Source organism: Charadrius vociferus, unplaced genomic scaffold, assembly GCF_000708025.1.
Source record: "Charadrius vociferus isolate BGI_N301 unplaced genomic scaffold, ASM70802v2 scaffold52, whole genome shotgun sequence".
In the NCBI taxonomy this organism is placed as follows: Eukaryota; Metazoa; Chordata; class Aves; order Charadriiformes; family Charadriidae; genus Charadrius; species Charadrius vociferus.
In genome coordinates this window covers 1690104-1701226 of record NW_009647572.1, presented here as the reverse complement: position 1 = coordinate 1701226, position 11123 = coordinate 1690104, and the positions used below count along the sequence as shown (strand labels likewise).

The 11123-nt window shown below is 40.8% G+C and overlaps 1 protein-coding gene across 1 annotated transcript in view; it reads left to right on the top strand.

The window, feature by feature from the left end:
* The window catches only part of ANO6 (anoctamin 6), a 50598-nt gene extending 45871 nt beyond the window's left edge, over window positions 1–4727 (top strand). Inside the window, exons 18-20 of the mRNA XM_009880879.1 lie at window positions 2821–3020; window positions 3481–3586; window positions 4521–4727. Coding sequence (XP_009879181.1) covers window positions 2821–3020; window positions 3481–3586; window positions 4521–4727 — 513 coding nt within the window. The remainder of the gene's footprint in view (window positions 1–2820; window positions 3021–3480; window positions 3587–4520) is intronic.
* Window positions 4728–11123: the final 6396 nt, after the last annotated feature.

Genomic DNA, 11123 nt, shown 5'->3' with positions numbered 1-11123 from the left:
CTGGACTTGCCGTTGCATGATACCAAAGCATCTGTTGTTGATTTGAAGACTGATTTTAATTAGTTATGGTATAAATGGAAAACTGTGTGCAGCAAATCTTGGGAAGCAGAGAATGTGCTATTTGTTTGTAGTTCTCCAGTGCAATACCCCAAAATGCAGACCATAATTCAGGAGGAAAAAATGTTTTTCCTTTGAGAGGGTGCCGTAGGATTAGCTTTCGTATTTCTGTCCTTGCAGCTCTCTGGAGCACATCTGGAGATCATTTCGAGAGAGGGAGGAGAGTGGGACGGGGTTCAGATTTAGGATGATGAGAGACCTAGGGCCTTGCAAAAAAATTCAGTAAGAGCAAATATTAGGTTGTGTAGATACCATATTCTAGCATCTTTCTAAATGATACACAGAAGCAGCATCAAACTCATTTGGTCCAAAGGGAGAAGGGATTTTTTTGCCTTACTGTTCAGTTGCTGTTAGTTCATTTATGGTCTGACTAGATGAGCTAATGAACAGAAAGAAATTATATTTAACTAAAACTTTCTGTGCTGTACCTCAGTTAAAAACAGGGTAATTTAGGTGTGAGGTCTTCTCCCTGCAACTGCAAGACATAGTAATATATATTTCTTGTCCGCCAAAAACACCTACTCTGCGTGTAAATATAAACAACACATAATTTTTGCTTCATTGCACACTGGCATCTAACTCTTAAAAACAGTTTTTAAAAGATCGTGCCAACTACACTTGATTCAAGCCAGAGTACAGTACCAAAAAAAAAAAATCGTATCCTTGAAGATTTTAAATGAGTTTATTTTAGTCTTAGGATGCCTCCCTTTTCTTTTTCATCAGCCAAATTAATTTTCTTTCAACTGAACTCAATTGTAACAATGTTCTGGAAAACCAAATATAGATTTTGGACCCGGGTCTCAATCTTAAGTCTTGTTTTAGTGTTCAACATTTGGCAGTGGTGATAACTGAGGCGCACCCTTTTCAACTCCCTGCCCTTTCCCTTCCCCGTGTTTTCCCCTTGTTGCTGTCTCAGGTGTTGTGCTGGCACCGATGCTTTGACAAACACAGCATGAACCAGATCAGGGAGTGCATCCAGCTGGGATTCCCCACCAGATCAGTGCCGTGATGTGGTCTGCTGCACAGCTGCATGGATGCATGAGTGAACTGCTAGGGGCAAAGGCAGGAGGGAGGGTGGTTGGTTTAGCTAGCACTGCCACCAAAGTGTTGTTTGAGGAACTGTAGAAGAGATGTCTGCCTTTGGTTTGGGGTTTTTTTTTGTACCTTTCTGCTCTCTCCCCTTCCCTTTTTTTCAGCTGTTACAAATACCCCCTCAGGTTGAGGCTGTCTTGCTGGGAATGCTGCACCAAGGTGGGCAATTTTTGCTCCATCTCATAAAAATAAGGAAATACAGACGGCATGAATTGCAGACTGGCATGAAGGAGAATGAAATACAGAAATTAACCGGTTCTTATGCTCCTCTGTTACCCATTACTACTTAACTTTGCTGCTTCCTCTGTCCCATGCCTTCCCTATGGCTTTTTTCTTCCCCTTTTATGCATCCCTGCCTAAATCTGCCTCTCCCTGATCCCATTAGATCCCTGTTTCACACCCGTCTCCTCCATGTCTCTGCCCTGGTTCTTTCCATCCATGTTGTCCAGTGTATTTTTTCCCTGACCTGGGGACAAAAGATTTCTCTTTCAGACCTGGAGTGCAGCTCGCTCGTCACCAGAGACGCCTGTTGTCATGGGCTGGCCAGGCGGCCTCTCGCCGGGCACTCCGCTGCAGATTGTGCCAGTGGAAAGTCTTCGTCTTAAGGGAACCTCTTGCATTTGCAATAGCAGAGAAGGAGATTGGATTAAGCATAGTTAACCTGTCCTCCAGAACAGGATGTTTTGGGAAGTTCATGAGTTTAGAAAAGACTTCCCACAACAAACCCACAGATCCAGTTTCCTACCTGGTTTGTGACTGGCAGACTGAGTAGGACAGGGACTCTCTTGGGAGCAAGATAAAAACAAATGGTCACGTCATATGTAAAACAGCGCTATGCAGCTGCTACTAAAAAAGTTATCTTGGCATCATCACGAGCAGTTTCCACACATGTACTGACATTGAAACTTATGAGGCAACAACTGCCAAGATGAAGTTGGGCTGGCCGGCGCCTCAGAAAGAGTGGGATGTTTCTGGGGTCAGAGATGGATCGGCGATATATATATATATATATATATATATATATATATATATAATTTGTCTTCCTCTCTAGTTTCTCTTAGATGTGGTAATATTTGCAAGGTCATATTTAGGATTGATTGAGTAGGTATATATATATATAATTTAATTCCTTTACTCAAACCTTAGGGTTCCTGGTGAAATTTAATTTTCTGTTACTGAAAGACTCTTCCGTTGTTTCCATGAGTTTCACCAGGCAGGATTTCTTTAAGCATCTCATAGGTACATCTGATAGCAAACACGTTTGCTGAAGGTTACCTTAGAGTACTTTAAGGTGAGTTTGGCTGCTGACCTCCACTGCGTGCTCATGAGGAAAAAAGTGTGTTATGGTGTAACTTTTTTAAGGCATCCAGCAGAGCTAGTGTAATTTAAAAACCATACAGAGAGTGCACATTCCAGAAAAGGATTGTTTTATGCCTGTGAGTGACTACGTGCTCATTTACAGAGGGAACCACTGACTGGAAAAGTACATATTTTCTATTTTTAGCTCATACTGTAACTTTTGAGATACTAAGTATATGGCAAAGCCATGCATATTAAGGCTTATTTCTTAAACGCTGCTCTGCTTTTTTTTCTTCTTCTTCTGAAATGCAGGCTATGATCATTGCTTTTACATCTGACATGATTCCTCGTCTGGTTTATTACTGGTCCTTTTCAGTCCCTCCTTATGGGAGTCACAGCAGTCACACTATGAAAGGGTATATAAACAGTACACTTTCTGTCTTCAATATATCAGACTTCAAGAATGCAAGCAAGCCATTTTCCCCTTGGTTTGGGAACCAGACGACATGCAGGCAAGTGTCAAATAACCATTCTTTTCCAACGACAAAAATAAATATGTTTTTTTAATACCTAAATCATCCAATTCGGTTAACAATATCCAGTAAGAAATGTTAAAACACAGTAAAAGCCAGCGTATTTTGAAAGGCAGAACTGAGTGGAAGTGTTCACCGAAAAGTTTGTGCTATGCAGAAAATTCTTACATTCTTTTGTTTTTCTCATAAAAGATAGCCTTCAAATAAAGCACTTTAAAAGTTTTGTTAGTATTTCTTAATACAGCAGCAAAAAAAAAGGGAAATTTCAGCCAAATATAGCTTATTCTGCAGATATGATTTTACTCATTACTGTAGTTATATGGAGCTAACTCTTCCTGGATGGCTTAAGCAGGGACGTGTCTTGCTCCATCCTCTGGCCACAGTGCTGTACTGCAGAGATGCCTGAGACAAGTTCCCGACTTTCTTACCTTGCTTTCAGGTACCGGGATCTCCGCTACCCTGCTGGTCACCAGCACCAGTATGAGCACAACATATACTACTGGCATGTCATCGCAGCCAAGCTGGCTTTCATCATTGTCATGGAGGTAAGTGTATGGGGTTTGGAGCATTACTTATTTAAACTTCTCTTCCCTCCCTGCAGAAAATCCTTCAAAGACATTCTGCCCAGGCACGGCTATCAGAGCTGGTGATGTGTGCTAGCATGGGCAAGAGCTTGGGAGATGTAAATTAAGTGTAGCGCCATTAGAAAAGAAGTCTCTGAAGTCATGACATCAGCTGAGGATTGCCCAAGGTGTTTACAGTTTCTTTGCTCAAGAACTGTAAAGTTATTTATAGTATCAGAAATAGAAGGGACAGTTACACCAAAAATATTTTTACATATACTTAAAGGAAGTTTGTGCACAGCCTTATGAATGCACATAGATAATACACGTGCACTAGCAGAGTGAAGTCTATGAAGACGATCACTGCAAGAGGTGGGTCTCTAGATGCTCAAAAAGCAATTGCTCCTTCCTCTGCAGCTACAGTATGGGCTTACAAAAGATGGGGGTCGGTCCAAGATGGAGGAGAGAGATATTAGGTATTATTTAATTATAAAATGTACTTAGGGCTTGATTCAGGAACTACTGAAGTCATCAGAAACGTGCAACTGGTTAGATCAGAGTTCCTGTAGCAGAGAAAAGTCCATTGCCCCAGAGTCATTTGAACAAGCCTAAAACAATTTTAAAAGAAACTGTAACCAATATTTCCACGCAGGAGGGAAGCACTGGGTATCAGGGCTCCCCCAACGCAGGCAGAGAAGTCCTTGTTAAAATCGAGATTAGAAAATCAGAAATTATTGTTTATCAGACAATTATTCTATTCATTAGTCATGTCTGCTTTTTAAAATACCGTTCCACTGTGATAGATACTGGTACAGAACCAGCTCAGAGTCTTAAGAGATAATGTGACATTTCATTTATAATAATAATAATGTCCTGTTCAGCCTGACTGACATTTTTTCATTTTCACCTTCCCCAGCATGTCATATACTTTGTGAATTTTATTATTTCATACGTAATTCCGGATGTATCACAAAAGACCAAGAGCAAGGTCAAACGAGAGAAGTACCTAACACAGAAACTCTTGCATGAGAATGATCTCAAAGTTGTGAAAAAAAACATGGGGAAAATAGCTGACAAAATTATCAAAGGAGTCGACAGCACTTTCCGACCTAAAGCTGAATAAGTACTTTTTTGTATGGAATAACAGTATTTAGCCAACTAATACCTGTCCAGATATTACCAATAGCTAATCAAACACTTCAGATTAATTCCCTTTACTAAACATTGTTTCTTGCAACTGTTACCTGCTCATTTACTAGTTTCCCTTGGACACATCCAACCACTGTGACTCAGATAAGAGTTATCAATTTTTTTAACAGCTTTACTAGGACTTTTTTAACATGTGAAGGTAAAAATTATTTATCATCTTAAAAAGATGCAGATTAATTCTCAAATGCATAGAGTGCTTTCCACTTTATTTAGTCATCAGCTATTAGATCTCTTGTTTGACTTGAATAAAAACTTAAGAACAAGAATGATTTGTTGTAATACCATCACATCTTCTGAAGGAGTTTTGATTACTTGCTAATGCAAACCTCAACTATACAATGAAGAGGCAAAGCCAAAACATGAAGGAAAGAGAAGAAAAATACAACGCAAAACCATGTTGTTAAGCCATTGGTATTGACATACTAAGCACTGTTGTGTGCTATACTGAATTAGCTATGCATACTGAGACTCAAATGGATGACAAGATATTTCAATTAATCATGGACGTGGATCACAAGAAGCAGCAGGACTGTAAGCTCATCCTGTTCATCAATCTCTGTGTAAACAGGAGAATTGCCTTTCAAATCAATGCATACAAACTGACTTTACAGCACTCCAAGTGAGTAGAAAACTCAGGCATTTTATCTTTCCCCAGTCAATATACTTTCATTAATTCACTTGCCCATTTTGCTCTGAATGACCATAGCCTTGAAGGTCTCCTACCTGTAACAGTAATGAGTGTTAAAAGTCTTTTCACGTACTAAATCAATAGTTGTGGAGGGTTGTCTTTTGCAGTTCTCCCACACCAGAGGCACCATGCTCCTTCCCTGCAATATTTCGAGATAGGAAGAATGTGGAGCTGGACCTGTTGTGGTACAACATCGTGTGATAAAGTGAATTCTGACAAGATCATGAATCTACTGAAACTGGAGATTGGAATAAACCATTTAATATGCCTTAACCATGTTATGAAGCTTTAAATAACTAGGAAGGACATTAGAGGTGTGGATCCATGTGCTAGAGCCATCAGTCATCCCCAAATTAGGCTGCAGATCTGCTTGTCTATCTTGGCTCCAGTTAGGAGTTAGGGAATTACAGATTAAGCATGTATGTAGAGCTCTGTTTTGTGTCTGCAGCAGTGATATTCCAGATTAATAACTTGCTTTCTCTTTCAACAGTTTTAGTGGACCAATTTCTACAATTTCTGAAAACCAAAATCTTGTTAAAAAAAGCAAAAGTATGCCTGGACTCTGTAAACCAGGAGGTTACTGATGCGGTTGTAATTTTGTATTCTTCATAAATGTCATAGATATGCAGAATTTTTAAGCAGATTATTCATATAGCTTTTTACATATTAAGAAGTTCATTTGTAGAAACTAAGTAGCTTTTGTAACATGTATTTTATCCCACTAATAATCAGAAGGAATCAAATGTCTGAATTTTGTAGCAAATCTTCCAAATAGCGACTGCTGTGTGCCTCAAGCCTATCCTTTGAAATGGCGACATTTAAACCAGACGAGGTAGCACATTGTCGTGGTTTAGGCCGAACTGGCCACTGGGGACTTGGGGCACCCCAGATGGGACCAACAGATGCTCCCCCCCACCTCTCTTCAAGGAGAGAGGCAGAGGAGGAAAAAGAGACTTAAGAATTTAGAAGGCGAGTCCTTTCAGCAGTCATGATACACAAGCTTTCACTCAGCAAGACTTTGCATGATTGCATGTGTACATGGAAGAACGTGAGAGGAAACCTTGGTTCAAAAATCAAGGAAAGATAAAAGAAACAAACTCACAGGTTCCAGAGAACCACTTGCATTTCTGGCACTGAAGGACTGAAGCTTACTTATTATAATGCCCAGAAAACTGTATGTAGACACCACCTAAAGACAAAAAAAAAGACTCAGGACGGAAAAATAAGATAAACCGTAACGATAAATGATAAGTCAACCAGAGCAGTGATGGAACCAGTGCTTCTTTGCACAGGGAATTCTACCCTTTGCCATTTGTTTTGGTTTCATCAGAATCATGACAAGTCTTTAATTTACCAGGAAGCAAGTATAAATTGGCCAGATGGACAAACACTCAAGTTTCTAAACAAGACAGAATTTTGCATCAAAATATATCCCCTCGATACTGGTTTGACCTTTTTACTGGATCACAGGATGGTTGGGGCTGGAAGGGACCTCTGGAGGTCATCTGGCCATACTCTGCCTTGCTCAGGCAAGGTCAACCTTTACCAGGCTGCCCAGGACCATGCCTAGATGGCTTTTGAATATCTCCAAAGATTGAGACTCCACAGCCTCAGTGGGCAACCTGTGCCAGTGCTCGGTCACCCTCACACTGAAAAGGTGTTTCTTGATGTTCAGAGGGAACCACAAGTGTTTCACTTTGTGTGTATTGCCTCTGGTCCAGTCACTGTGTAGTATACCAAACTTCTCTTTAAAGCAAATTTTTGTCCAAAAAACTGTTTCATGGAACAATTTTAGTGAATTTCTCAGGACTTCCCTGTGCAAAATGAGTTTAGTTAAAAAGGCCAGTCAGCTCCTTTCAGACTTGGAGCTTTAGGTTTTAGCTTTGAGCTGGCCCTTCCCCATCTGTAGTTGCGTTCAACTGAGAGATGCAGTATCCCCATCAGTGCTCACAGCGCCAGTGTGCCTTAAATACCTTTTCAGGAGCGATGTTGGGAGGTCTGCGGCAGGCAAGGACGCATCCTGTGATAAAGAAAAAAAAATGCAGCACAAAATGGACCATTTAAGGCAATTATTTGGTCTTAAGGAAGCATTTATTGCCCTCTTTGAGAGGTAAAGAGACTAGGAAACAAAGGAATTGAGTGCCTTGCCTGGGGTCACACTGTGAGCAGTGGCAGAGCTTGAGGCTGATTTTCAGGAGTGCCTGGTCTTCTGCTCCTTGTTTGGTTATGTGGCCTCTCTCAGTTGCCCTTATAATATCAGTTGGCAGTATTTCCTAAAGGGGGAGTTGGCCCTCAGTGTCATCTAGAGTTTATACTCCTGCCTTTAAAATAATGATTTAGAAAACCGTGCTACATCAGCAAAGTGTGTATATCTATGACTTGGGCTCCTCCCATAATAAAATCCTAATCAACTTTGGGTGTGTTTCTACATTGCCATTTTTGTTCAGATCAGGAGTGTGCTTTTGAAACTAGCCTTCCACTTGTCCCCACTTTCTGGGCGGTGCTTCTCATCACAGACTGGTCTCAGGGCACATGGACTGGCTTCCTCTTGGTTTAAACTGAACCAGAAAGCAGGTTTTAGAGATGCGCTTGATGGTCTCTGACAGGCACTTAGCCCAGAGAGCTAAAACCAGAGCTAGGCTGAAGAGAGCGGTGAGCACTGCGTGGGCATCACCTAGTCGACATCAACTTTGCTCTAGTGATTTGCTTCTGAAGTGCCACGCTTGTGCTAATGTAGCTGTAACACTGATTTTCAGAAGACATTATATCAGGAATTCAGTTCAGTTTGCCATATGCACAGTGTTATTCACAGCACAGTTCTGAATGAGAGAGAAAGAAGAGGGAAACCAACAGTGCCTAATAATTGCATTTTAATAGTTTGATTTAAGATGTGCAATTTCTGTAGCCTCTACCTCCAACTGCTGAAATGTGCTCTGCTTGTACACAGGGAGCTCTGCACAGGCATCACAACAAAATGCTGGGGGGGGGGCAGTTGCCAAGATATGAGTATTCATAACTTTCTTTTTTTTTTTTTTTAGGCCAGGTCACTTTAATAATATTTAAAGATCCGCTTGAAGGGAAAACTAACATTTATTTTAAACTATGAATCAATTTTACTCTATTTTACACTTGATATGTCAGCCAGCCTCTTACTTTATACAGATCTGTTGAGGTCAGGGTGAATTTGGACCAATGACCATTTTGTTGCCTTAACAAGCAGCATAAATTACAGACCATCGCCACTGTTTTAGACTCTGTGTATGTTGATAAAATTCAGAATGTAAGAATGTATTTTTTTGTATTTTTTCTAAGAATGTTTGCTATTAGTTTCTGAATATTAAGATTTTATATTTATTGTCATTAAATAAAGTCTATTTTAAAATAACAATACATCTGACATTGATTAGCATTGTTTGTTTATCCATGAACAGGAATGCTGCTGCCAAATGCCACATTTAAATTCTTGTGATGTCATCTCTGTCTAATTTCCATATTCTTCCTCTTTTTCAGTCTTTTTCCATTAAACTCTTACTACTACTGAAATTTATCTCCTGTTTTTCCTGCATCCTCTAGATGGAAGTCATTCCTTTCAACACCAAGTCGATGACAAGGACCATTATGTTCTCATACAAATAAACAGTTTAGGTCTTTATACCCTTTCACTCCTGTCATGATAAACCCTGTGTTACGTTTCAGAGTCATCATTTATTTCTTCATCTGGATCGAGTCTGTGATACTCCCACCTCTGGGCAATCCACCCTCTCTTTCTCTCCCTGCTATCCATCCAGCCAGCCATCAGTTCTCTTCTGCATCTGCTCTGACTCCTCTTCTCTGCTTTGAGGAAATCCTTTTCTAAGAGTTAGAGAACAGGAAGGTTAGAGAGACATTTTAAATTGAGACCTTCTTTGCATTGAGGTGTGTTGATTTTATTTCCCTTAGGGATTGCCAAGATGTGCTTTCAGGAGCTTTATGATAGCTATGGAAGCAGAGGTACTACCACTTCCAACCGGTTTTCTGCTGACTAAGGGCTATGTGTGGTACAGATGCCAGTACCCAAGCAGTTCTGCCGCTCTTGCATCGATTTGGCTTTGTCAGAGCAAGAACAAAAGAAACTTCATGTTGACGCATAATAAGGGTTATTGTCCTGCAACCAGAAGGATATAGTATCATCATAGGCCAAATCTATGTGAGGATGGTGTGTTTTTAAATTGACTGATACTTTTAAAACCCTTCAGAGAACAGGCTTTAGTATTTTTCTACTTAATACACAAGTATCCGACGTAGCATATTACTTCTCGTGATGCCTGCTTAGTTTAAATTCTTTTTGTCACAGAGCAGATGAGTTGCGCTTATTTTGGGTAGCGAGTATGTGCCAGGTGAACGTAAGCTGTGCTCTGCCCCAGCTGGTACACCCCACCTCGTCACTGCATTCCACCTCCATGTCACCAGAGATGCTGGCACAGGTATCAGCAATTCACACCAAGTCCAGATTTTTCTCTGGTATGCCCACCCATGATTTCCAGTCTACTGAACAAGCCTGCAGTTCCTATATAGGGGAGCAGTGCTGGTGGCTGCGAGCTTTATTTTTATTTGCATTTATGTGGGCATCAACCATGGATCAGCAACAGGTACACAAAACACTGGGAAGATATTGTTGTGGTTTAACCCCAGCTGGCAACTAAGCACCACACAGCTGCTCGCTCACTCCCACCACGGCGAGATGGAGGAAAGACTTAGAAGAGTAAAAGTGAGAAAACTCATGGGTTGACATAAAGACAGTTTAATAAATAAAGCAAAAGCCACGCACGCAAGCAAAGTAAACCAAGGAATTCATTCACCACTTCCCATGGGCAGGCAGGTGTTCAGCCATCTCCAGTAAAGCAGGGCTCCATCTCGTGGACTGGTTACTTGAGAAGAGAAACGCCATCACCCTGAACGTCCCCCCCTTCCTTCTTCTTCCCCAGCTTTATATACTGAACACGATGTTATATGGTCTGGGATATCCCTTTGGTCAGTTGGGGTCAGCTGTCCTGGCTGTGTCCCCTCCCAGCTTCCTGTGCACCCTCAGCCTGCTCACTGGTGGGGCGGTGTGAGGAGCAGAAAAGGCCTTGACTCTGTGTAAGCGCTGCTCAGCAATAACAAAAACATCTCTATATTATCAACACTGTTATCAGTACAATCCAAAATATAGCCCCATACGAGCTACTATGAAGAAAATTAACTCTATCCCAGCCAAAGGCAGCACAGATATGGATGTAGTTAATCATAAATAACCTCCACATGGCTTGGGGCAATACTTTCCTCATAAGAAAATAATGGATCTTAATAGCCTGATAATAGTAACAAATTCTTTCCAGGAAAGTTGAAGAAAGTGGTTTTTATTTACAAGCTGGAAGTGCATCAAAACAAGAGCCTTTTAAAGTTGCTTTCTACAATTTTTATTGCATTCTATGATAAAACTATGCTGTAAAAGCAATGCTAATCGCTGGGATTAAAGTCCCAGTTTATCAGGCAGCAACGATGCAAAGAAATTAAATCAATTATCTTGCTTTTAGCATGGATTCGTCAATTCTGTGGTTATTCCAGGCAGTCCTAGCACAGGGTATGGAAGTGCGCATATGA